Source organism: Solea senegalensis, linkage group LG1, assembly GCF_019176455.1.
Source record: "Solea senegalensis isolate Sse05_10M linkage group LG1, IFAPA_SoseM_1, whole genome shotgun sequence".
In the NCBI taxonomy this organism is placed as follows: Eukaryota; Metazoa; Chordata; class Actinopteri; order Pleuronectiformes; family Soleidae; genus Solea; species Solea senegalensis.
This window is the reverse complement of record NC_058021.1, coordinates 5,617,530-5,644,682: the sequence shown is the minus strand read 5'-3', so window position 1 is coordinate 5,644,682 and position 27,153 is coordinate 5,617,530. Positions and strand designations below refer to the sequence as shown.

General features: G+C 41.3%; 1 protein-coding gene across 1 annotated transcript; it reads left to right on the top strand.

The window, feature by feature from the left end:
- Positions 1–1,376: 1,376 nt before the first annotated feature.
- Positions 1,377–25,923, top strand: col6a1 (collagen, type VI, alpha 1). The gene is made up of 35 exons (XM_044046751.1): positions 1,377–1,686; positions 3,061–3,190; positions 4,169–4,369; positions 4,949–5,108; positions 6,230–6,343; positions 6,447–6,467; positions 6,797–6,817; positions 6,913–6,957; positions 7,083–7,136; positions 7,282–7,326; positions 7,811–7,837; positions 7,955–7,981; positions 8,099–8,143; positions 8,263–8,316; positions 8,884–8,946; positions 9,039–9,101; positions 9,188–9,241; positions 9,379–9,414; positions 9,501–9,563; positions 9,752–9,814; positions 12,274–12,336; positions 12,775–12,837; positions 12,987–13,037; positions 13,118–13,153; positions 13,350–13,412; positions 18,177–18,242; positions 20,337–20,372; positions 20,731–20,767; positions 20,977–20,985; positions 21,077–21,210; positions 21,539–21,645; positions 22,494–22,680; positions 22,769–22,940; positions 23,671–23,700; positions 23,868–25,923. The coding sequence occupies exons 1-35, from the start codon at positions 1,602–1,604 to the stop codon at positions 24,470–24,472; spliced, it is 3,030 nt and encodes a 1,009-aa protein (XP_043902686.1). The 5' UTR covers positions 1,377–1,601; the 3' UTR covers positions 24,473–25,923.
- Positions 25,924–27,153: the final 1,230 nt, after the last annotated feature.

The following is a 27,153-nucleotide window of genomic DNA, read 5'->3' as shown; positions in this document are numbered from 1 at the left end:
TGGTGATGTGTAAAAAGAAAATAACCACGAATTCGAGTGAGCACTGGCCGTACTCAACAGGATTCCTTCTTACTCTGACTCATAAATACTACTAATGTTCTCCAGTGGCCAGCCCAATTCTGCAGAAACTTGCTTTGTCCTGTCTTCTGTCAGGTTATGTCCACGACCCCCCTACTGTAGGAACCTGGTGGGTTTCTCTGAGGGGTCATTCCCTGTTCTGTTTCACCTGCCATTTCATCAGGACTGCTTACATTTCCATTATCACTGTGAAACCCGAGAACACTCCCATCTGCTTTGCCATTGCATTCCTCAACAATTCAATGGAGCGTGCAGTAATGTCTTTATGACGAAACATTCTATTGAGACATCATTACATACATGTAACACAACTTTACAAAGCCACGCAGCTGCCAATAATCCAGCAGATTTACTATGAGAGTTTGCTAATAAACACCGATCGCAACCAGATGTTGTCTCCCCCCCTCATCCTCCACCCTTTCTCCATAGAACTGTTCCCTCAGAGTGATCTCAGTGGAAAATCTGAGTGCAGGCCAGGACTTCCCAACTGGCCCAAACACACATGTATATCCACAGCAACCCAGTAACATCCACCCCCATCGACACCTTGCCAAATGAGCACTCCATGCTGCCCACACCCCCTCCCTCTCTCCCCCCCACCCTGTCTCCGTTCATGGCAGCGCCTCACAGGGCCCCGAAAACTGTTTCCAGAGTCCCGTCCAAAATCTTCACACAAGAATCAGTAGATGGCACTGTGTCTCTTCCTGCCTCTGAGGAGAAATGAGTGTAGAATCCCCCCCAACTTCCCACTCCCACCCTCTCCTTCAACCAGCTCTTGCTTTTATGTCCAGGTCTGGACGCAGAAGTGATCCAGATGTATTGGAATTCCTCCCCCTCCCCATCCTCCACAGCAAAGAGAGACTTAAAAAAAAAAAAACCAGAAAGAGTATACAAAATGTTTCCACGTTGTGCGTCAGCTGCTTTTCATTAAGCTTGATGACATTACTCTGTTCAAAGTTTCATGGTTTAATTTTCACATGTAGGACGGAAAGTTGTAACCGTGTGTGTCAAAAAGAAACATTTCTACATGTTCTGAAATAAGGACCAGTCCCTACATGCACTTTTTTGTCCCTGCAGAAAGGGAAAAAACATCTGTACACATTGGAGACTCTCGCACAGTCCCATTTGTTTATCCCTTGTGAATCTCTCCCCCACTCCCAGCGCAGCCCTTTTAAGGAAACATCCATATCTGCGATTTTGTGTAAACTTAAAATCCGCGCGCGCTCTGGTTTAATGGTTTAACTCACCATCCCAGAGAAAGCGCGTGAACTCTTCCTCATCCTCCTCCTCCTTCTCCTCCTCATCCCTCCCCTCCTCCCTCACCACCGTGCGCTCGGGTCCTCCTCTGCGCGCTCTGGGTCTCGCCTCGGACAAACTGCGGCAAAGGCGCTGGATCACCAAAAAGTCCACCGAATCGGGTTAAACAGTGCCGGATTCTGAGGCCGGAGAGGTTTGGACTTTGTTTGTCTGGGACACGCGGGTGTTGAATTGTTGAGTTTTATAGTTTTATTTGCAGTTTAATCATGGGGACGCTCGGGGGGCTCCTTGCGCTGCTGTGCGTTTTCCTGACTGGGGCGCAAACGCAGAACCAAAGAAACAAGTTTGCGGGTAAGTTTGCTGAAAATGTTTCTTATTTTCTAAGAGAAAACATTTTAACCATCTGTTGTTCTTGCTATTATGTTGCATGCAAATTGTCTTTATGTGCTTGAGTGAACTGAAGTGATGTTTGCTGCAAGAGGTGGTCCAGATGTTGGTTTTCTTTGCGTATTTGTGAATTCTGTCTGGTGAAGTGGAAGATCAGAGCATGACAGGAGTTAAATCCTGTGTGAGTATAGGCCCTGGTCAGTCTGATTTCATGAATGTCCCATTGCGTGGCCTTAGTGTAGGCGTTTACTGTCTAAGAAGTATAAGATCTATCTGTGCTGTGGAAGACAAAATGATAAATGTGGACAAGAGCAAAGCAGGTGAATGTCTTGCAGTCATGTCCCCCTGCCAAGGTGCAGTGCAAAGAGTTGCTGTAGTACCAATGTAGGCCACATACATACAGACAGTCAGTGTAGTGGCACAAATACAGAATATAACTTCCTATCAACTGTCATAAATCTACCTATGTAGAGACGGAGCAGATAGAGCCACCTCCTGACCCCTGTGATGCAGGGTGACCTACAGGCCTCCAGAGCCACAGAGGTGACACCCATCATGATGGATGGATGGAGATGCCTTATAGAACTTTTAAATATTAAGTGGTTGCAAATGATTATATTCAATCCTGATTATGTCTATCAGCTTCACATGTGTCTCTTTGTGTGATTCTCTGTATAGCAATGTTTTGTTTTCATGTCACACGCCTATACTTACACACCGCACACAGGAAGTGATTTGTTTCATGTCAAAACGGATAGAGGCAACATTAACATTGTGCTAGTAAAACAAGAGTAGACTGTATGACTGAAAACACAAAAAAGTGAACGCTCCAAAACCCCAGTGGATCAGCAGTTTTGTCAGGATAAACGTTCTCTGTCTCCACCCACTCCTGCTCTGCTGCTGTATACACACACAAAGCTCCACCAGGTCTGATGGAGCCAGTTTCCAGATGAAAGACACAGCAGAATAACATCAACAACAACAAAAGACTGGGGCTGCAACACTTTTTAAATGAATCGTCAGCTCATTTCATAATTGATTAATTGGGTTGAGTGTAAATGGAGTCAAGTAAATGGAATGATTTTGGTTTGTGCAGACCATCATTTCAATTATTTGGTAAACATTGATCAATATTTTCTGACATTTTATGGGCCAAACAAGTGCTCGATTAATCAAGGAAATAATGGACAGATGAATCTATTCTGGAAATAATTGCTAATTGCAGCTGTAAACAAGACCTTTAACCGGCCTGTGGTCCACCATTGTGCAGTTTGACATCAGCTCAGGGGGACGATACATTTGCTGATGGCCATCTTTGTTTGTTTCCTTTGTGAGCAGAATGTCCTGTTGACCTTTATTTCGTCCTGGATACATCTGAGAGTGTCGCCCTCAGACAGAAACCTCCCAACTTTTATATTGACCAGATTAAAGAATTCACCAAGCGCTTCATAGATGAACTCCAGGACATGTAAGACACACACACACTCACAGACATCGCCTAACCATAACTTGTCACACAAATTGTCTAACCAACCAGATTACTTACTCTTACTTTTCTGCTGGGAGGCTGTGATATCATTGGTGGGAGTGGCTACATGTCTAACACAGCTGTGTTTCCCACACATTTGTATGAGGGGCCCCACTTTTTTTTTAGAGATCATGACCCATTTCACACCGTTCTGTTATTTTAATTTATTTAGGTAATTTGTGCTATTTCTGTAACAGTTTTTTTTTTTTTTTGAATAGGTCACCCACACATTTTTCCAAGAGATATGTGTTTGATATTTTATGCATATCTTTAAGAAATACACACACAAATCTGAAGTAAATAAAATACTGAAAAAGAAACACAGCTGTGGGGACTGACCCAGTGTCAGACTGATTGCAATACTTTTATTTTTATTATCCCTAATTATTATATCCCTGAGCAGAAAATATGTAGATGTAAGTGTAATTTGAATTCTTGTTAAACTAATGCATATATGTATCAATTTTTGATAATCAGCAGCGGTAAGTTTATATAGTTGTCCTTTTTGAAACTTGGTAATTGTAATTATAATTTTTTATATAAAATATGTAAGTGCACTGCAGTGCAGAGGCAAAATACAGTTTGTTGTTGTTCATTGTACATATAATATATATTATATTAGATATTATATATATATATTATTATATTAGATTCATTTATTTATCTATTTTATATCCTTTGCACTGAACATTGTTCCTTTTTTTATTACCTGTACTTTTTTACGTACTTGACACTGCTATAATTTCGTTGTACATGTGCAATGACAATTAAAGGTTTCTGATTTCTGATGTATATATATATATATATATACATATACATATATATATATATACATATGTATATTAAACCATGTCGTAATGTACAAAAGTAATGCTGTGTTGATAACGCTTATTTTACTTCATCCCTCTGTGTGTCCAGGCGCCACAAATGTGACCGCATCCTGACGTGGAACTCAGGAGCGCTGCACTACAGTGACGACGTCATCATCGTGCGAGAGCTGAGCGATTTGAGCACTGAACGTCAGGCTCTGAAGAATGACATTGACACCATCAAATACATCGGCAAGGGCACATACACCGACTGTGCCATCAAGAGGGGTCTTGCTGAGCTGCTCGTTGGGTAATGCACACGCACGCACACGCGTTTGCGTAGCATGAGGACATTCATTTACATAATGGAATAATACCCTAACCATAACCATCCCAACTAAGTGCCTAACCCTAACCTAACCAGGTATTAACCCTCAAAAAGCCCTTTTAGGGGTGACAGGATCTGAGGACCAGCCAAAATGTCCTCACTTCCTTAGGTTCATAAGTTTTTTGGTCCTCACAAAGATATTCACAAATACCACACTCACAAACATAATGCATGCCCCAGCCTCTTACCCTAACCTTAACTGTCTCAACTGAACACCTAACCCCTAACCTTAAATCTAATGTCTTAACCCTCAAAAAGCCCTTTAAAGTGGTGGGGACCAGTCAAGATATCCTCACATAGACAGGTTTGAATCATAATGTGTTCTCACAGCCCACCACAGTCATGTACACACACACACAGACACACACACACAGCGCAAACAAAGTGTCATTCCTAACTCCTCCAGTTTATGCTTTACCCTAACCGTAATCTAACCATGAGGAATACATGGTAAAGAAATAGCAGTTCAATAATTGTGTGTGTGGTTGTGTGTGTGTGCAGGGGTTCCCACTACCATGAGAACAAGTACATTGTGGTGGTGACAGACGGTCACCCCATCACTGGTTACAAAGAGCCATGTGGCGGAGTGCAGGAGGCTGCCAATGAGGCCAAGCAACATGGAGTCAAAGTGTTTGCCGTGGCCATCTCACCTGACCAGGAGGTACACAACACTCACACACACACACGTGCTTCTACGCCCAAACCGACCTCACTTTACCTTCACCGCCACAACTATGAATTCACAACCACGAAAATTAAAATGTTTAAATCTCAACATGGAACTTCACCATTGAATCTTTACACACTGTACCCCCAGGTTGAGGGGTCCTAAAAAATCATTATGGAATTCAGAAACTCCAAGACATTTTTATCTCAAATAGACTGTGTTTGTGAGAAAAAAACAACAACGATTTGATATGATTAATATTAGCCTCCTGTCAGCCAAGCTTAAAATCCATTTCTTGACCAAAAAAGTGACAGGAAGCAATCAACTAAACAAGGAAGGAACTAAATTAAGTCAAGTGAAGTACAGTTAAGTTATGTTACAGTCATGGTGAGTTAAGTACATCAAAGTACATTGGAGTAAAATGAATTGAAACATTTTGCTTATCAAACAGTATTTAAAAACATCACTGTTACAACTACCGTAAACTGAAATACTACAATATTTGAAAACAGTAAGAGTTAGAAGTTAGAAGTTAGAAGAGTTCTTTTTCACACCATCTGAAAGGTACATGTGACCTTAAGTGTGATGGTGTGTTTAACTTTTAAATAGATGATATGCTTTTTCATGTAATGCCTTAAGTCGGGGTGTCAAACTCAAATGACCAGGCCACTGAGCATCTAATCCGGTCACAAGGGGATCGGTCAAGTGAGAAAAAGCTACTTTTCATAGGGGGGGATGATATGAGCTTAAAATTGTATCCTTATATGTCATCATGATATTGCAATAACAATATTTGTGACAATATTTCACTGAATTTCAAAATAAAAGCGTCTGATTTAGTGATTTGGATCAATATACAGGTACAAATAAAAACACAATCTAACATAATCTTTTATCTTAAAAACATACAGAAATACATATTATAACTTGAGGTTTGAAGATTCTTCCTTAAGGACCAGTGAGTGCACTGACAGAAGCCTGATGGGATTCAACAAACAAAACTGTAGCAGCGTAAAGGAATCAGGAATTCAGTCACATGCTGCTGTTTACCAGAATAGGTGTACAGGTGTCATGTTTCAGTAGGTGAAGGTGTTTGTGTGTGTTTGTCTCACCAGGACACCCGGCTGTCAGTCATTGCCACAGACCAGAACTACAGACAGAACTTCACTGCAGCCGATGACACCAGATCCACCAAGATGGGAACCATCAGAACCATCATTGATATTATCGTATGTATCCTCTCCTCTCCTCTCCTCTCCTCTCCTCTCCTCTCCTTTTTACAGAATACTTCAAATTAATCTCTGCTTTCTTTTCTTTCTTTCTTTCTTTCAGACAAACGAGACAAAGGATGTGGTAAGTGATTTTCAGATATATCAAATTCCTTGTATGTGTATTCATACTTGGCCAAAATAGCTGATTTTAATGAAATCTTTTTCTATGTATTTGCTTATAGTTGATTACTCTGTCTTATGATTGTGTTTTTCTGATAGAGATGGAGAGATAGAGTTAAACTCTACTAAACTCTCTCATATGCAACAAACATGGGATCACACAGTTAAAATTAGATGATGTTCAAGATCAAATACACAACCAGTGCAGTTACAGTACATGTTTCCTTGTATAATTGTCTTAAGTGACATTTTTTTCCCCTGCCTTAAAATCTTTCTTTCCTTTCTTTCTAGTGTTGCTCCTTTGACTGCAATGTAAGTATGGCATTTATTACATCCCTTCCATTCAAATTAAAACAATTTTATTTTTGTGCAATTGTCTCATTGGTTGTATTTTGTCTCGTGTGCAGGCTTCAGGTGGGCCCAAAGGACCAGATGGAGACTCTGGCGCAAAGGTGATCATTTGAATGCATGTTACATCAGAAAACCCAGCGCCGTTACTCTGAAATATTGAAAAAAAAAAAAGAAGAAGAATATCAGAAAAATAATGAACTTGTGCTGTTTTGTTTACTCTATAAAGGGAGAAAGAGGAAGACCAGGAATGCCAGGAGAGAAAGGAGATATTGGTGACATTGTAGGTGCAGATTCACTGCAATCATACTCATCCACGACCAACAAAACACAAACACGCTGCAGAAACACAACAACCACCACAAACCACATTTGTACCTAATAATCACCTGTACTGAAAAATACTGAGTTATTCTGTTGTGTTACAGGGCAGCATTGGAGATCCCGGCCCCGTTGGTTACAGTGGAATGAAGGTAAAGTGCAATTTCTAATGTGTGACTCACTGGATACTGAAGAGAAGAAACAGTAATAGTAGAGCTGAACAATATCAAATTGTCCATGTTTTGACTGCGATTTGAGCTTCAATTAAATGTTGTACTCTACATGAAATACTATTAACTAATATACATTTAAACATGGAGTTTATGTAGCTAAATAAATGAATGTCATCGATGGTGTTTTATTTTATGGATTATATAGTTCTCATACAGTAAAGGTCAAAGTCTCAGCAGCAGCAGCAGCAGCAGTCATTGGTTTGGCTGCAGTAGTTCTTTTTATCCTTGTGTTTAACCCACATTTTTAGCTTCCTGTAAATATTTATGAGCAGTTAGACTCTTCTAACTGGGACTGTATTTATATCCGATTGTTTACGTGTAGGTCAAACTTTACTCACTCTATCAGTAAACACTGTGCTGCATATTCTGATTTTAATAATGATGTGTGTATTTCTGTTTCCAGGGAGACCAAGGTGTCAAGGGAGGAAAGGTACTATCACATCACACAAACATTACACTTTTGGATACTTAAAATACGTTGTTGTTTTTTTTCATATTCTGTGCTGTTTAATTCATGTCTCATGGGTTTTGTCTGTGTTTGGTGCAGGGTGATAGAGGATCCAAAGGCTACAAGGTGAGCTCTTCTTGATCTCAACACAGAACACTTTTAATCTCTGTTTGCTCAGAAATATAACAATTCATTTTGTTGTCTTTCTATTTCATTTTTCCTGTGTTTAATTTTCTTTCTCAGGGAGACAAAGGTCAAGGGGGAAAAGATGGAACTGATGGACGCAAGGTGAGTTTCAGACCCAGCATTCAATCAGTGAAGCTCATGCTTGTCACAGATCTGTCTGTCTGTTGTCGTTTTCAAGTGTAATTAAGTTACTGATGTGTTTCTGTGGCTTCTCTCATCAGGGTGAAGCTGGTTACCCTGGTCTTCCTGGCTGTAAAGGATCTCCCGGAGCAGACGTGAGTCGCAGATGATCTGTGATCCCACTGTTATGGTTTTGCTCATGGTTGCTCTCACTGTCACACGTCGTCAAACTAGATGGAAACCAGCCTTGAAATGTTAAGACACTGAGACATTAACACGAGGTTCAAGGACTGCACATAATAAACAGTCAATGAGAGCGGCAGGCGTGAGGACACAAACACACACTGTGTCTCTCTGATTTGTGCCTTGAGTTGTCTCTTAAACACACTGACACTCAAGACAAGTCACTGCAGAGTCTGCCTGAGGCTCCGCTCCATCGTTTACAGATTAGCCATTAGCTGAAGGTGCATGTTTAAGAGTGATGCCCTGACCAACATCACACCCTGCGTCTGGAGGCCTCGAGGCAGGCAGACGGATACATCACTACATGGTTTACATTCTCTGCTGTCAGATTGTTTAAATGGAGCTATAGAGACACACTGTAAACAAACAACACACTCACATACATGAGCATACATGCGCCGTGACCCCTGACACTGTGTTGTGGCTTCAGCTGGTCATGATTATGGACTGAAACTTGTCTCGGTGTTGTACGTTTCCAGGGTTTGCAGGGAGAGCCCGGACCAAAGGGAGATCCTGGTCCATATGGTCAGAAAGGAGGCAAAGTAAGATTTGAAAAAAAAAGCACTTTTGCTTTCAGAGATTGTTAAGTGTATGTTCAGGGGGGCTGTGACAAGACAATATGTGCTTTTTCCAGGGAGATCCAGGAAGAGATGGAGAAAAAGGAAGGCCTGGGAACTATGGATCTCTGGGTCCAAGGGTAAATAGATGATGGTGATGATGATGATGATGATGACGATAGAAGGAAAATATGTGATAAATATGTTGATATTTCTGCTGTGACAGGGGGATCGTGGCTCACGTGGAGCTGATGGGGACAAAGGAGAGCGCGGCGATGATGTAAGCATTGATACTGCAAGAAAATGTTTAGTTTAGTTCAGTTTAGTTTTTATACTACATACTAATAGAACAAAAAAAAACAAAAGTCAACTTTAAGATCTTTAATGTCTCACCTAATATGCTGCTGTGTGTTTCAGGGCGCACCTGGACCAGATGGAACTCGTGGTGAAAAAGTATGTGAACAGGATTAATCACCGAGTGTGTTGCTGTGCGTTAACTGGCAAAGTATATGCACTAATATCTTTCAAATCTCTTGTAGGGACTAGCTGGAGAGAGGGGAGAGCAAGGTTCCCGTGGAAACAGGGGTCCAAGAGGAGAAGCTGTAAGTGCTGAAGATGATGAGAAAGGATGAAGTGTCTGGCGTTAGTCTTGAAATTTATGGGATTTGTTCTCATTGTGTGATTTCCCATGCACTTCTCTAAGTTTCTGACGTTCCTTATTTGTTGTTCCTCTCTTGAAAGCCTCTAGGTCATCTGTAACATTTGTTCTTCTTCTTCTTCTTCTTGCCAGGGCGATCCAGGTCCCCGTGGAGAGCAGGGGAGGGAGGGCTCAACTGGTCCCAACGGAGAACCAGTAAGACGCACACACTTTCAAATACACTCACAGGTTCAAATGTTCTCATAAACGCCAAAATCTAATCAGCCAATCACATGGCTGCATCGCACTGCATCTAGGCATCTAGACCCAATAAAATCGACCTGATAAAACCAAAGCAACAGAATGGGAAAGAATAGTGATTTACAGGGGATATATGTAAAACAGCAAACTTTAGCATTTAAAACTTATTGCAAGCCCAGTTGAAAACATTGAAGAGCGCAGTTGCCATAGTTTCCAAAGCACGGAAATAAGAAGCTCCACTTACACCCGGTGTTACACACACACACACACACACACTGTACATAATTGACCCACTCTCTGTTTTATTTTCATAAACACTGAAGCATTTTACCACATGATGAGGGTAGAGGACAAGGAGACAATAATAATAATAAAAAATATTATTCACATAAAGAGAGGGAGCATTAACATTCACTGCAGTTGCTTTGCTGGTTGGTAGAAAAGTATCTGTCTCCAGCTTCCTATCTACTAGAACCTGCCTATATTTTATTACATCTCCACTGCAGCCCCTTGATTTTAATGGCAACCAACCGTTTCCTCAATCTCTGATGACACATCATGGTCATTTTAAGACTTGAACATGGCATGGTTGTTGGTGCCAGGTGGGCTGGGTTAGCTTTTTCCAGAAACTGCTGATCTACTGGGATTTCCACACACATCCATCTCTAGTGTTAACAGTAACCGAGGTATGTGAAGAACCATCCATGAACACACATGACAGACCTTGAAGCAGCAGAAGACCACACCGCACACTTTATTAGGCACACGTAAATCCTGAAAATGAAACTGGCACAAGCAGAAGCTTACATGCTCTGGTTGTTGGCTCTTTTCTAACTGGCGGTTTAATTTTCCCAGTTTTTCATGTGTGCACATGTGCATGTGTGAGGACTCGTATCTATAACTTCATGTTGAGGTGTAGCACATCGAGCCGAGACAAACCTGGCTGGTGCCCCAGACTGCTGCCCACTCCTGCTCCCCTCACTCATTCTCAGTCCTCTTACTCTTACTGGGAACATCGACACTCACTCTTTCCCCTCTGACTCAGTTCTTCTCTCCGTCCGCTTGAGCCAAAGCCTCAGTTTGGCTGTCTTAATAAGGCACCAGGCACTGTAATAATAATAATACGTTACAAGCCTTAGTTGTGGGAGCTTCCATGATGTCAGACCCTTCAATAGCTCTTTTGTTCAATCCGTCTAAGCCTCCGTTTTTCATCAGAGCAGAATGACCAGCGAGCAACTGAAGTAGAGAAAACATGGAATAACTGACTTTTTAATTCGCCGAACCTCACACGCTGAGGAAAAACTGTATCTCCACATGCAGTTAAGTGCTTTGCACTCATTAACATCTGTCAAGGAGTATTTTATGGTATTACATATGAGAAGTACTTAATTGTAATTTATAAGTGTACTCGTGCAAGCATTCATTTAATTCGTGGAGCCAATGGGGCATACTTTTTTCCTGTCTCACCCAGAGGCAGGTCTGTACATCCAGCCAGGGTTTAGTGTGGTTGTGCTCAGAGACAGGAAATGGAGGAAGATCAAAACTCAAACAAAAGCAAAGTATGTAAATTTCCTCTGACCACAGCCATCAGTACATTTAAGAGTTCTGTTCTGTGGCAGCAGAAGTAGAGTGGAGCTGCTGTGTTGAGCAGCTGTGCCCAGCTGTTGTCTGACCTGACACACAGTTTGAGTCTTGAGAGGATGCTACTATACATGGACACTCATGGAACATTGGTTTATACATCTAAACATCCTTTCACAGACTGATGATCAAGCAGTATCAAATAGATTAGGTGTAGCGTAGCTCAGATGTCCAGTGTGTAAGAATTAGTGACATCTAATGGTGAGACTGCGGAATACAACAAATGAAGGACTTGAACTCATCCATGGTGGCATTTGCATACAAGATAGGATGTAAACACTCTTTTATTCTGTAAAGAAATGCCTTTGCCTAAAGAACACAATGAAAGGCTAATTCAAAAGCTATGAAAACCAAACATTCTGTATTTAAAAAGCATACTTTTGAATTATGTATTCAAAAAGTTACACATGGGACCTTTAAGTTTGCCATATTTGCAGTTCTTGAAATGACATCAATTGACACATTTTCCCCTTTAAAAGCAAAATAACAGCAGATGAAAACTTCTCACCTGGCAGCAGTGATGGAGACATATTATCTGTACTTCATCATTAACATCGGTTGTGGTTACCGCTGCCTCAGACCACAACCATCGCCATGGAGTTAACTTACATTTGTGTAAGAATAAGTGACATCTAGTGTGACAGGGAACTTTTCACGTAAACCAAACAATTTTAGTTTATTCGAGCGTTAGCATTAGCCTTCACAATGTTGACTGAGGTGAATGCAATCAATGGAGGAAATGTAAAATAACTGACTATATTGCTGTTTTGCAGGGTGAGGTCGGCAAGTCAGGGCCTCCTGGCTACAGAGGAGATGAAGGACCTCCTGGAGGAGAGGTGAGTCCAATGACACACACACACACGATGATATTTCACATAATTTCAAAATAAAAGTGTTATATTAAAACTTGATATTAAATGGTAGGCAACATGAAATTGAGGCCTGCATGTGGCCTCTGGCCTAAAACAGAGTGTTATTCTTTGTGTATGCCTAAGCCTAACCTTAACCTAAGGCCATTCATCGTAAAATGATGAACAATCATTTCCTCTAGGCCTTAAACATGACACATGGCCATCACTAAGTAAGTAGCTTAGCTGGGACTTGTAAATGATTGTTGCATAAGCAGTCAAGTCAGTCTGAAACACACACAAAGACATGCACACACTCACTCACGCACACACACACACACACACACACACGCATCGTGCCTTGACAGCAAACAGTATGTCATGTAACATTTTATATGTTTCTAATTTTTTTCCTTTGTCTTTCAGGGACCTAAAGGACCAAGAGGAATCAAAGGAGCTCCAGGAGACAGAGGCCCAATGGGAGAGAGGGTGTGTGAGGGGGAAAGATGGGGAACGAGAGAGAGACAGAGACAGAGACAGAGAGACAGATGTTTGCCATCCATCTTAGACTATGTCATGACGTTTCTGAATGTGTGTGAGTGGATGGACCAGTAAGTGTCTCTTTTTCTTCATTGAAGGGAGGGGACGGTGTCCCGGGAAATGGTACCGCAGGTTGTCCTGGTTTCCAGGTGAGTGGTAGATAATTATGTGTATGTGATTTCTCTCTATATTTATATTGTTTGATTTTGATTATCTTTGTCTCTATCAGGGTTACCCTGGGTCCCGTGGAGATGCCGGTGAGCCGGTAGGTCATCTCTACATATTAATCTTACACTGTGGATTAAACTGTTGCTGGACATAAATTAGAAATCACATACTGTACATGAGCCGACATAGCAATGTTACGTCAGTGTTGACACAGATTCAGAAATGGTCTATTGTTGTTTGAAATTAATCATAATCAAATGTCCCATCTAACAATTTGTTTTTGTAAATTTAAGGGTGGCAAGGGAACCCCTGGGCCTAAAGGAGATGACGGCGAGCCTGGAGATCCAGGCCCTGATGTGAGTCTGCCTCCAATTTTGCAGTTGCTCTACGCTCTTGATCTCATTTTATCTTTCCCCAATCCCTTCTTGGCAGCGAGTGCTGACAGGATGTGAATCACATGTCTGGTTTTATTGGCACTTATTTATCATATTTCTTTCTTTTTTTTGTGGCTTTTAGCACTTATAGTAATATATCTAATCATTTGTTTATTCCACGTTTTTGTCTTTCTTTTTGTTTTGTCTCTGTAGCCCTTTTCATTCTTTTCGTGCTCTTTTTTTTTTTTCTTGTGCTCTTACACTCCCTCTGTTCTGCAGCTGGAAATGCTTGATCTGAACACATTTTGTGCGCGTGTGCGCGTGCATGTGTGTATGTGTGTGTGTGTGTGTCGCTGGGGAAGGAGGATGTGATCTGATGCAGCTGTGTATATGTCGTTGTCAAGGATACCAGGAAATGAGTGCAGACGATGAAGGGACTGCATTACTCTTTCGATGTGTGTGTTTGTGTGGCAACTGTGTGTGTCTGTGTGTGTGTGTGAGATCATCTGTGCCAGTTGTAATGCTTTAACCCCCGGTTCAACTTGGTCGTGTTTAAGTTGAAATTACACACATTTCTTGGCTGAAACTTGAAACCAAAGCTGATTCTACAGCCGTGTCGCCACAACGCCAGCTCCGAGCGTGTTAAGTCACTTTAAAAAAACAAAAAAAAAAACACAAAAGTCGTCTTGTGTTCAAACTTGTAAGAGCCACTTACAAACCCTGACTGGGTCTTTGAGTGAAATATAAATAACAGCATGAGTCAGTCATTCAGTAAAGTTTGGCATGAATATAAAGAAGAGCAACCATATGGTTTACTTTTATAGACATGTACAGTACTAACAGTGAAATGTAATGTGAGAGGGATGAACTAAAGAATGGCTCGGGGGACAGTTCAACTTTTTCGGTGTATGATAGATGAGATGAGACTAACAGCAGCAGCCAGTTACCTTAGCATAGCACAAAGATTGTGAAAGATTGTTTTCAGATTATGGCTTTTGTTGTGCCCCGTTTTTAATGATCAGCATCACATGCCATTTCATTTTAGGTTGTGTAAGCAGATGTTACTGCTGCTGCTCTCCCACGAAGGACCATGTTCTTATAAGCATTAAAGTGAAAATATATAGAAGGGGGAGGAGCCAACAGGAGCCCTGTGATTGGTGAAAGTCTCCTCTCTGGGGCCAGATTTCTCCAACAGAGCCCAGATAAGACTCAGGCATTTTGTTCTTGTTCTAGATTTGGTAAGATCATCTGATTTACATTATGCTGAAACATTTTTATCTAGTTATTGACTAAACCGAATCACAGCACCCAAAATATCCTGTGTTCAAAGCTCACTGTAATTAATATGTATAAATGACAAGCAGCAGTTATGTGAGCTGTATCTCCCTGTTCCCATGGTTTTGTGATATGCTAAGCTAACAAGATTCATGATTGAATGAAATGATGTCACCTGCAACCAGTCTCCTGTTGGACAATATCAACTCAGTCTGTCACACTGCTCATATGTGCCATACTTTATTTTCTATTTTCATCTAAATGGGAACATAATTCAACTGATGTCAGTGATTGAAATTGTTTAGGTGCAAAGTAAACTTGTTTTCCCATAGACTTCCATTCACACTGTCTGTACTGATATAAAACTTAAAAAAAACAAGGAAATAGCTCAAAATATCTATAAAAGTACTGCCTTAAACAAAAAACATAATTCCTTTTCCTCTGCTGCTCAGTCCACGACCAAACCCTTTGCATAAATACACAGCGCTGCGTTTAATGCACCTCTATGGAAAAGTTAATACATGACGTTCCACGTGTCCCCTGAGGCACTCATTGGTCTCTTTGTTTCTTCTAAAGAGTCCCTTGTTTCTTTCTCTGTTGCTCACGGTGTTGGATAGAGCAGTGGAATCGGTTTGACTTCAATCAGGTTACATTTTGGGAGAAGCTATGGACACTGGCCTGATTGTTTTGAAGTAATCAGGACAGGACAGGACAGGAAAGGGCAGGACACACACTAAGGGGTCAGAGAAGATAAAGGTTTTTGACCTGTGAGCTAACATGCAAGAATTCTGTATGTGTGTCTGGGTCTTCCTTATGTCGTGGGGACCTAAATCTGTGCACACAGTCACATTATGGGGACTTGTTAAAGACGTTGTAAGGTTAGGCTGAGGTTATGGTTAAGGTTAGGGTCAGGGTTGGGATTCGGCCAGTAGTAATTATGCTTCTGAAATGTAAGTCAAGGAAATTATTTGTGGCTTTGTGAGGACCAAAAATCCTATAAACATATGGAGTGAGGACATTTTTGCAAAGTGAGGACATTTTTGGGGGTTAACACCTAGTTTTAGGGTTAGAATTGGGTTTAGGTTAGGGTTAGGCACTTGGTTGGGATGGTTAAGGTTAGGGGCTCAGGAAGGCATTATGTCCATGAGGGTACTCACTAAGAATGAAGTGCAAACATGTGTGTTTGTGTGGATGATGCATTTGAAGTTGAGAATGTGCAGAAATTGGAAACAGCCGTGTATGCATACGCCACCTGTGTGCTCTTATTTAAGGCTGTGTGTGTATGTGTCTCACTCTTTCATGCTCTCTACCTGTTGTTCTGTACTGTAGACAGATGGTTGTGCAGCAGAAGTACTGATGTGTTACTTTGGCTTCCAAGGCCAGAAGGGATTTTAAAGCGTCCTTTTGTCCTCACTGCGTCTCATTTTCTGTCCTTCGTGACAGGCTGTGTATTAGCATTTATGTGTCTCCAAAACTATGAATTCAGAACACAGAGTTTAGGGTCAGAGGTTGGCTAATAATAGGTCGTGTTCTCTGTGTCATTGTCTGTCTTTCTCTGAGTCAGTCTGTCTATCCGTCAGTCTATAAGATGGATCGTGCCAAAACCTCTCAAGCAAAGTTTTGTGTAGGGGTGGGGCGTGACCTAAGGAAGGACCCAGAACATTGTAGAGCTGATCTGATTGAAAAGATTCTGACTTTTTTTTACAAACATCAAAAGGTTGCAGGTGTTTAATAAACATTTTTCATGATTTTTTTTCAATAAATAATGCGGAGGTCGTCAACAAAAATCAAGCATATGAAGAGAGTGTTAAACAGGTAGATGTTAGTGTTTGGAAGCGCTATGAGTTCTCTGAGTAGTTTCTATTATTATATTTAGCATTTGAAGACACTGGATCTTGATTTAAAAAAAAGTATCAGATGGATGGATGGTAAAAAAGAAAAGAAAAAAAAAAGGCCTGTGCACCAGATGCATGGAACATTGCATGGCATTGTACTTTGCCTCTTAATTTCATGTTGCTGTAACGTTCAATAAACCAATCAGAGAACCATATCGCTGAGCGTGCACCTGCAAACTGCTGTTAAAAGAGATTTTCTGCACTTCCATTTTCATCAAAGTGGCACAATGCCCCAGAACATGTCTCAACGTAAAATGTATCACAAATGTTCACACATTGAAATGCAAAAATTGCTGAATCTGTTTCCAATGTACTTTCATTTTATCAATACATTACGTTCTCAAGTGCAAAAATCTTTTGCACTATATTTCTTTTTTTTCTGTTTCCATTTAGGTTTTTAATGTGCAGTTCAAAATATGAACAGGCTGATGTTGAGTCACTGTCCTTGAATCTGCATGCATTTGCAAGGCACTTTGAAAGTCATTAATGAAGCATAAAATAACTAAGCATTGATCATTTCCTTTCAAACGTCTCTAAATCTTGCCGGCCCACTTTTAAGTGTGAGAAACAGTGTCTCTGGTAACAAGGACCTTAAAGATGACATCATTTTCCCATAAATTGATTCACAGTGTTGAGCTCTTTATATACCATTCTCCTGCAGTCTGAGCGCTAATCTCAGTGATGAGTATCAGAGTGAAGCAGCTGCAGGGGCTTCAGCTGTTCTCCCTCCCTGCAGCTGCACTGATGTGGTCAGATCTGGTCTCAACGTATCAAATGGGCTTTAAAGGTCTCAACTTAATGACCTTTAGTGTTTGCAGTTTTGTGATGCCTCTTCTTAAATGGTTGTATTTAGATTAAGTTTAAACAGGTCAAAGTAAAAGTTTAAATGGTCAGGAAAAGTCACCCGTTTATCTGCAAGGTAACTGGTACATTTACCTAATTCATGTTTAAGTTAATAAAACTATTCAACTGTTTTTGGACTGTCAAGATCACTTATCTCGGGTCATTAGCTACATCCCAGAAAATGTCATTAAAATGCAACCTTTACTGTTACTGAGTTGTACAGCTCATCAACAGAAAAATGAAAATAAAATAAACGCCCTAGGTCAAAATTGTATTATTATAAGTTAGATAGATAAAGTTAAATTATAACATACAGTATTTTATCTTAGGAACAGCAATGATCAAAAGAAAAAAGTTAATCACATAGTTACATAAGTAGTTATGGCGTGTTGCTCATATACTGTACATTTTATAGTATTTGTATGAAGTATTTATGTAAGTATTTTGTAAAGAACTGTATGTTCTGTGATAGTTACTGTTATAATCTGTGCTGGAATAAGATACTGACGGCGTTTTATTCCATTCCTGTTTACTGCATCTCTAAAATGATACTTTCTCATGTTATTATCATTATTATTGTTCCTTGTTGAAGCCAAATCCAAGAGAAATAATACATGTTTTATTTTCACACGCGACATGGATTTTTAGCTTTCTGTTGCACGAATGACACAAAGATTTGTTTCCAGATGTGGGCCTCACTCTTAATCTCCATGTCATTTTCTACTTTTAATAGAACAACCAGCCAGGACCTCCAGGACCTAAAGGAGCCAAAGGTCACAGAGGACCTGAGGGCAAAGCGGTAAGAATACCATGGAGCTGCGTGTGTGTGTGTGTGTGTTGTAGGCATTATCTCCAGATACAAGCAAGTCAGGACACTAAAGGTGCTGCTGTTCACCTACTGTATGTAAAGCAAAGACCCTTCCTGAACTCATGAGTATTTACAGGCTGAGTATTTATAGTCTTTAGGGCTGAAAAAGGACTAAATTCATCGTCAACTATTTTTTGAAGAATTAAAAACAAAAAAAAGTTTTCTGATTTTTCATCTTCTTAAATGTGAATATTTTCTGGTTTCTTTGCTCCATATAAACAAAGAAATCATTCAAACTGAATCATTTTGGTTTGGAGACATTTGAGAACGTCGTCATTTACAGGTTTGACAAACACACAAAACATTTCCCGACAATCTTCCGGCTCAAACGATTACTCGATTAATTAAGAGAATAATCGTTAGTTGCAGCAATTATGACATTGTTGTGATTCACTGATGGGTTTTTAAATAGATTAGATCACAATAGACACAAGATCAGCTTTAAAGGGCATTTTCTACAGACATTTATTGATTATGTTTGCTTTGAACCTGTTATTTTACTTCCTGTGTTTCTACTCCTGTGACGTGGACGTTGCTGTAGATCCCAAACACTTCCAGTAAATGAGCTTAACCTGATTAAAAGCTGCAGTGCGTAACTTAATGTCATTTTTGTTGTTGATGTTATTATTCTGCCTTGTTCGTCTTACAGAGAAGAAACATGTTAAAAGTCCCATTTTAGTCAGACTAAGACAATAACTTGCTTTTTTTTTAATGTCAATGTCAAACACTTTTGTCCGACTAAAATCAAGCTAGTCTTAGCCGGACTAACATACCTGATAATGCGATTCATAGTCAGACTGGATTTGGACTTGGCTTTCTGCACATGCATGAAAGTTTCCAGTCTTTGACCCGGAAGTAGGAGATGACGTATAAACTGCTGAACTGTTGCCGGAAATCATACGGAGAGAGATGCAGCGCCACCTACGGAGGCGGAGTCAGACGCACACGGCCAATAAAACGATTTTGTCCTCCGTCAAGTTGTCCGACGGCCTGTCTTAGTCGGACTATGGCCTTAGCTCGATTAAACCGTGCATGTAAACGAGTGTATGCTTGTGTCCTCCAATCCAAAAACCACTTCTGTCAAACAATACTATCAGACCTGACCTGTGTTTTCACTCAAATGCTAAACTGCTTGCCGCCGTCTCACTTTACCAGCACAACGTACAAGTAAAAAAAGTTATGCACTGCAGTTTTAAGTCTTCATCACACCTAACCACAAGCTAAGAAGTAAAAGATGATCCCATAGTTTGACTCATCTGTAAGTAGGAAAAAGTGCATAATTCCCTCTTCCCACTAAATCTCAAGTAAAGCTTGTGGTTTTTGTGGATCATGTGAAACAAAACAAAAAAATCAACCAACACAGGATCTAAATATATCACTGTGTATTAAAACATGTTCTCTGGGACAAACTGTCTGTGCTCAAACTCTCTTTCTTCTCCCGTCTCCCCCTCCTTCTACCTTTCATTCCTCCTCTGCCTTGTGTCTGCGCTGCATATTTCTTTGTGAACACTTGCATCAGATTCTCAGTAAAAATGTCTCCTCTCCAGTTAATCTCTCTCTCTCTCTCTCTCTCTCTCTCTCTGTCTCTCTCTCTCCTTTTTTTCTTTATCTTCTTTTGCAAGCTACGCTTTGTCAAAGAAAAGAATGCTGTTAAACCAAGTTTAGTGTCTGTTAAACCAAAACAGATGGTTTTCTGCAGCCAAGCAAAAAAACAAAATGCTGCGGCAATTAACTTTTGGAAGATTCATATGTTGTTGCAGGAAGATAGTTGTGCTCACAAAGTGTGTGGGTGTGGATGTGGGTTCTGTGACTGAGGGATTCTGGTTTTCCAAAGAGTCACAATTTTTTTTCCCAGTTAACAAAAAAAAAAAAAAAAGACTCCTCCAGGAGTTTTTCATCTTGAAGTCTGACCAGATAAACTTTTATCCAGCCATTTAAAAAATAAATAAATAAATAAAAAATAAGATAAATATACACACCTATCAGTGGATGAATCATTCAGTCTTCTACTCTCTTTCCATTCAGGGACCTCCTGGGCCTCCTGGACCACAAGGAACTGATGTGAGTATAAAAAAATGAATTAGCCCATTTAATCTGAACCTCTGCTCTCATTTGAGCCACAGAACAGGAACCAAATTAAGCAGCAAATCTTAATTTCCCCCTTCAGATTTCGCTTGTTTTGAGCCTGAAAGTGATACTGTATGTTCAGCTGAAAAGCCACACATCCAATTTCCTGTACACAAAATCTGTGGCCATTCACTGGCCAGTCTTTCAAGTAAAATATCTCCACGGTTATGTTTTCTTTTTGCATTTGGAGCAACTTCAAACAGTCTGGCGATGTTCTGTGTTTAAAAAGGTTACATAATATGATTTAACAGCGTATTGCAATACTCCAATGTACTCCACCTCTCTCCGGCAGGAATGTGAAATTCTGGATATCATCATGAAGCTCTGCTGTAAGTTTATACGCTCTAAACACACACACATACGGAGAAATGAAGACATGTGAACTCTACGTTTAGAGCCTGATTAGGCAAACATGTCATTGAATCCTGAAGAATGTGAAGGTCACACGGGTTATTTAATGTCGTCTTTTTGTCTGCACAGTTGATTAACTCTGTGTTTGTGTTTCTTGTTTCTCCACCTTTTTCGAATCACCTGGCAGCCTGTTGTGGTACGTTTGTGCACAATCGGTTATTGACATTGACGTCATGACGTGTGCGATCCTTTGTGGTTTTGAATTTTTTCTCTCTCTCTGTTTTCAGAGTGTAAGTGTGCACCTCTGGACCTGGCCTTCATCGTTGACAGCTCAGAGAGTATCGGAGCTTCAAACTTTGCTCTTGCCAAAGACTTCATCATCACAGTCATAGATAGACTGATCAAAGACCAACAAGTCAAGGTAGGTTCCTCTCTGAAATCATTGTGTTTTTGTTATGTTTTTTAAACGCCTCCACCTCTGTACCAGGACTCGTGTTTTTCAAACAACAATGCTGCGAATGTTGAGTTGTTGTTTTTTAGATGTCACGATACTGCTTGTCCCGAGAACAAACCTCAAAATAGAAAGTGTGAATGAAAGATTGTCTCTGGGTTTGGAACGTGCCTTTATGTCTCTCCAATGACTCTCCTCTCCCAGTGGGGATATAATTAGTCAGGATGGGCGGGGTGCAGAACTGTTGACAGAGGAAAGCGCAAAACAAACGGTCACCATGCAATGATTTTCTTTCCAGTTTTCAGGTAATGAGTCCAGAGTGAGTGTCGTCCAGTACAGTGGAGCACGAGCCCAGGAAGTCGTCCAACTGGGCAGCAACGCCGTCAGCCTCACTGAATTTAAACAGTGAGTTCCCATGCATGCCTTAATGCCTCTTCTGTGGCCATGTGTAGCGTAATGGTTTTTCATCATGAGTCACTGCTTTTGCTGAGGTTTTGACTTTAATGTTTCACTTACATTTTGCATCTGCCACAGTCCAGCGCACACACATGACTCACCAAACATAAATCAGCAAGTAGCTTCAGCACCACAAGGAGCTCAGAGCCCTCATCGGGGGCAAGCAGGGCAGCTGCAGTTTTTTTAAGTTGTCTTAAAGCTGCTGTCAGGGAAATATTTAAATGTCATCATCAAACACATCTGTACGATCAGTCTAGAGCTGGACAGTTAGCACAAAATAGCTTTAAAGTAAAACTGTTTCTGCACAAGTAAATTAAAGGTCCACCGTAGTTCCCCGATGCACCAGGGACACTGGTGCTTAAATCTTAAGTTCTCCGTTTACAGAGAGTGGTTTTGAAATGTTAAAGTACATGTATGTACTGCTTCAACCAACGAGGTCAAACATGTCAGTTAGTGAGTTTTCCTGGCTGCAGCTGTCGTCAGGTGAGAGTCGTCAGTGTCCTGGCCTGATCCATAGGGACTACATGATTGAAGCATCCTGCTTCTCCATCCTGAAATAACAATGTACCATAATAATGCAAATTCGAAACCTGAAACATTGCTTAAATGTTACATTTGGCATAGTAAGGAAAATCTTCAGAACCCAGCAATCTAAGCAACATGATCCTTCAAGACTCCCCTGTGATGTTGTGATTCAACAGGCAACAGAAATTGATGTTTTTTCCATTCTTGGCACCGCTTTCCCTAAAAAGCCACTGACTTTTTAATCTTCCTTCGTCTTTGTGTCTTGCGTCCAGGGCAGTGAGGGACTTGCGCTGGATTGCAGAGGCCACATACACAGGCGAGGCCCTTGATTTCGCCCTGAACAACACAATCAAACTGATGAAACAAGAGAACAGAGTCGTTCTCGTTCTCACCGACGGCCGCTCTGATATTATCAGGGACAAGGTTCCCCTCAACGTCCTCTGTGGTAAAAACGTCCGGGTGAGTACCTGGAAAGACACTTTCACTGTCCCTGCTGCACCACTCAGCCTCTAATTAACCCTAAACTGCTATCTTGTTTCATCTGCAGGTGGGTGGATTAGGAGTGAAGGATTACTCGGGTCGTCAGCCCAACAGGGAGCAGCTTGGAGATGTGGTTTGTAAGAGTGACCCAAAACCAGGCTTTTCCTTTGTCCTGGACAACTTTGCTGAGCTGCTGGAGGACACTTTCCTGCAGAACCTAACATCCAGAATCTGTCAAGGTAAATGTGTGTCTTTGATTACGACATGAGGTTTGTTGCCATGGCATCACATGCAATATCGAAACATTCATTTCAATCCAAGTCAGCATATTGTATGTGTGATGGAGTTGACTCTGTGATGCAAAATTATATTTAGATCCTTTTCACACCTAATGTTTGCTAGACAATTGTGAACTTGGTTCAATTGCTTTCACGCTGCACTTTAGTAAAACAAACCGAACCTTTCGAATAACGTATTCCCCTCCTCGCCTGAGGCGGCGCTGCATCGAGAATTACTGAAGGAGAAGACAAACAATGAACGAGAAAACTCGCTCATCTATTGGTTAATGCAGGGAAAAAATGCCCTGTGTTGTACCCACAATGCCCTGCGTCTGCTTCCTGCATTTGCTTCACTTGAAGCGGACCGAGGCCAACGTTTTTTAGGAGGACCAGAGTTTGCTTCTTTGATCAGAGTTCGGTTTCACGTTCACACCTCCCCAAACGAACCGTGCTTTACGAGCAAACGGACTAGCGGTCGATTAAGAAGGTCTGGTGTGAATGCACCCTCTGGTCATCGAATTGTCTTGGCACAAAAACGGGTATCGTCGTTGAACCTAGGCCTGACCAACAAATCACAACACTGCCCCCGCAGGCTTTTAATGGCAGACTCAAGGCAAAAATATAAAGCCAAGCAGTGTATTATAACAATGTTAAATAAACACACTTACGTAACTCTTCTTCTCTCGTCCAGATAAGAGATGCCCAGACTACAAATGTCCCAGTAAGTCTCCTTTTCTTTCTTTTTTTTTTACAAGTGAAACATTTAATTATGAAATGCTACCGAGGCTATGTTGCACCGTTCTTGCTCTCTCGTTGACATTTACACAACCGCCACTAACAGCTGTTTACCTACTCTACTCCTGTTGTGTCTGTGTTTGTGTATTGCAGTTAGTTTCGGTGAAAGCGCTGACATTTTGGTGATGATGGACAGTTCAGCCAGTGTGGGCCAGAAGAACTTCGAGACAAGCAAGACCTTTGTCCGCCGCTTAGCCGACCGCTTCCTGACTGCTAAGAGGAGCGCAGGTGCAAATGTCAAAGTGGGCGTGGCCCAGTACAGCCGAAGTGCCCGCATGGAGCAGGTGCTGACCACCAATTTCACTCTGCTGTCCAGTCGACTTGAGGAGGCAGCCTTCCAAAACGATGGCACCAACGTGTTAGAGGCCATGGAATTCGCAGTTAGAAATTTACGTGGCCGAGGCGATGCGTCAGGAGGCATCAAGAAGCTGGTGCTCTTCTCTGACGGCAGGTCTCAGGCCGTCACTGAGCCTGTGCTGGAGAAGCGTGTCCGCGAGGTCTCCGAGGGTGGAGTGGAGCTCTTTGTCATTGCCGTTGGCAGCCAGGTCAATGAGGCCAACCTGCGCACACTGGTGAGCAGGGGACGGCCGGATGACATCAGCTACGCCCAGCGCCACCTCATCCGTGTTTCAGATTACCCGTCTCTGCTCCGCGGGGTCTTCTCCCAGACCGTCTCCCGCAGAGTGTCCATGCGCTAAATGCTGGGCCCCACAAAACAGGACCAACTTAATTTAGATTTTTAGTCCCATTATGATTACTCCGTCTCACTCATTTACCATACACTGTGTTCGAGTACTTTAAAGAAATGTCACAAAACGACAACTGATTGTGTGGCAGACAAATGGAAATGTCTTCATGAAATGTCCATGGGACTTTTTCATCCTGAGCCAAGCCTCCAATAAAGACCAAACCAGGCTGCGCACAAATTCCATCTTCTGTCTTGATTCACTCACCCATAACCCAGTTCATGGCACCATTTCAGAGTATTAGAGGTTGTTTCAAAAATAAACGACTGGAAGGAATTGCTGGGAGGCAAAGACCGGGGTCAAAATGTCCCATTTAAAAAAAAAAAAATGGATTGCTTCAGTCATGGAGAGGCTGTATCTAAAATGATTTTTTATGCTTTCATTAGTGGGCTGATCTCTACTCAGGTATTCTTCATCCCTGTATCATCTTCAGCTTTATCTGATGGGAGATAAAAATTGATTTTTGAGGCCAAGCTCTTGTCTCTCCACGACTCAAGCTCCTGGCATTTGAAAGATTTGTGTTTACGATCAAATGTGGAGTTGTTGGTTGTTGTTTTTTTTTCTTCATACCACTCTTTCAAGTGGTGCCAGATGTGTGAGTAATTTGTTTATCATTAAAACACAAGGGAAACATAGCAGACCTGCTGTGTTTTATCCTTTTGAAGCTATTTGGGTAATTAATTGGAAATGTTGTAGCATACACGGGACTTGGTGAAAACCTACATCTGGCATCACTTGAAAGCTCTTAATAGTCGACCAAATCAACAGAATGTGATGTATTCTCAAGATGTATTCTCAAACAAAATTCCAACCTGGTTAGGATGACGACACAACAGCTGGATTCAACATGTGTGATTCTGTCTCAGTGTGTGCATGCGTCCACACGTGTGTGTCCATGACATACATGACATGACATAGTGTGCCTTGTGGTGAGGTAACTTTTTTTTTTATGTGTGGCCTTGGGCGATTGTTCTCTAAACAGTTGTTCAGGGGTCAGTGGCTCAGATGACAGAAAGACAGAAACCTGTTGTTAGGTTCAGCACTGAGGCCTCCATCACACACACACACTCATGCAACTTTAAAATTCATTATTAAGGTAGGAAAACATCTGTCATGGTTTATGTCTGGAAAACAAACCTAATGGGACTCACGCTGAGAGCCCCTCACACTCCCCACACACACACACACACACACTTTAGATCCCCACAACTGTAAATTATAGACCTTACATTTTGTTGCCATCAGTGGCTTAGAGCCAATGTGCTGTTGTTTTTATTATCTGTGGTGCTATTAGTCTCAGTGTATCAGCCTCTACCCATGTTGTCCAAGAAGATATTTTTCCTGAGGAAACACAGCCTCAGTAGTGTTGTAAGAGCTCCTTCAATAAAGGTTGCTACACAAAACTGTCTCCGCTCACTTTTGTCCACGCTCAGACGCATCAGCACGTACAACGACAAGCTTGAAATTCATTTTATAAATGTATTTATATTGCTTTTTATCTCCTGTCAGCTCACCTGCACTCTGTTTAAAGGGAGGGTTGGAGATCCTGGAAAAACAGTTAGAGCAGGCTACATTGAGTTGAAAAGTCCAAGCCCCTTCCCTAAGTCTTCCCTCCCAAGCTACAGGAACGCACAACGAACACGGATTCATGAGCACGAAAAACAACAAATACTCTCAAAAGTTCACAGTCGTGAAGTGAACCTACAGGTCCAGTAGAAACGGGGTAAGCAGTGCATCATCCTTTTTCTTGGCAGTCGCTTTTCCCAAAAAAAAAAACGTCTTTCGTTTGCGATCAACACCTGTTGTTGGCTCCTTTTCTGCCATAGCGTTGCTGCAACTGTCTCTCATTGGATTTAGCAAGCTAGCATAAGCTCTGGTGTTGTCTTCTGAGCATGCAGATGGCACTTTGATCGATGCAGAGCGAGCCAATTACGATGTATTTACAAACCTGTCTGCTCCACAGCTGACTGACATTTTTCATTTTTGTGATAATGCATTCATTAACTGGATTTTAAGCAATTCAGTAAAAAAAAAAAAAAAAATGCATGTACCAGGGGAAGGCGGATGAGATGGTTAGGGTTGCTTTTTTTAGGAAAAAGCAACTGTTGGGTAGGGGTGGGCGATATGAGCTTCAAAGGATATAATAATATGAGCTTTTATGTCCTTTATTTATTCTGTCAATAATCTATGATTCTGTGCAGCACTTTGGTCCACTGTGATTGTTTTAAAGCGCTTTACAGATAACATTCGATTGCATCGGAGGATTTCAAAATAAAAGCATTTGTTTTGATATGAAAGAAACGTATTTATGATGCAAACTGAATCTGTTTGAGATTTTCTCGAGTTTGAGACCACTGCTCTAAGCCATCATTAAATCAAATCTCTGTCAAGCAATACTATCAGACCTGACTAAGGGAGCATTCGTGTGTATACAGCAGCAGAGCCGAGACGGGCGGAGACACAAAGATTTATTCGGTCACACTTCTGAACGGCTGGGGGGTTTTTTATCAGTAGAATATACTTTTTATCTCTGTGTTTTCAGTCAAACTCTAACCTGTGTGCAGCCATCTCGCTTTAATGCTGCTGTAAAACAAAATCACTTCCTGTGTGCAGTGTGGAAGTGTTGCCAGGTG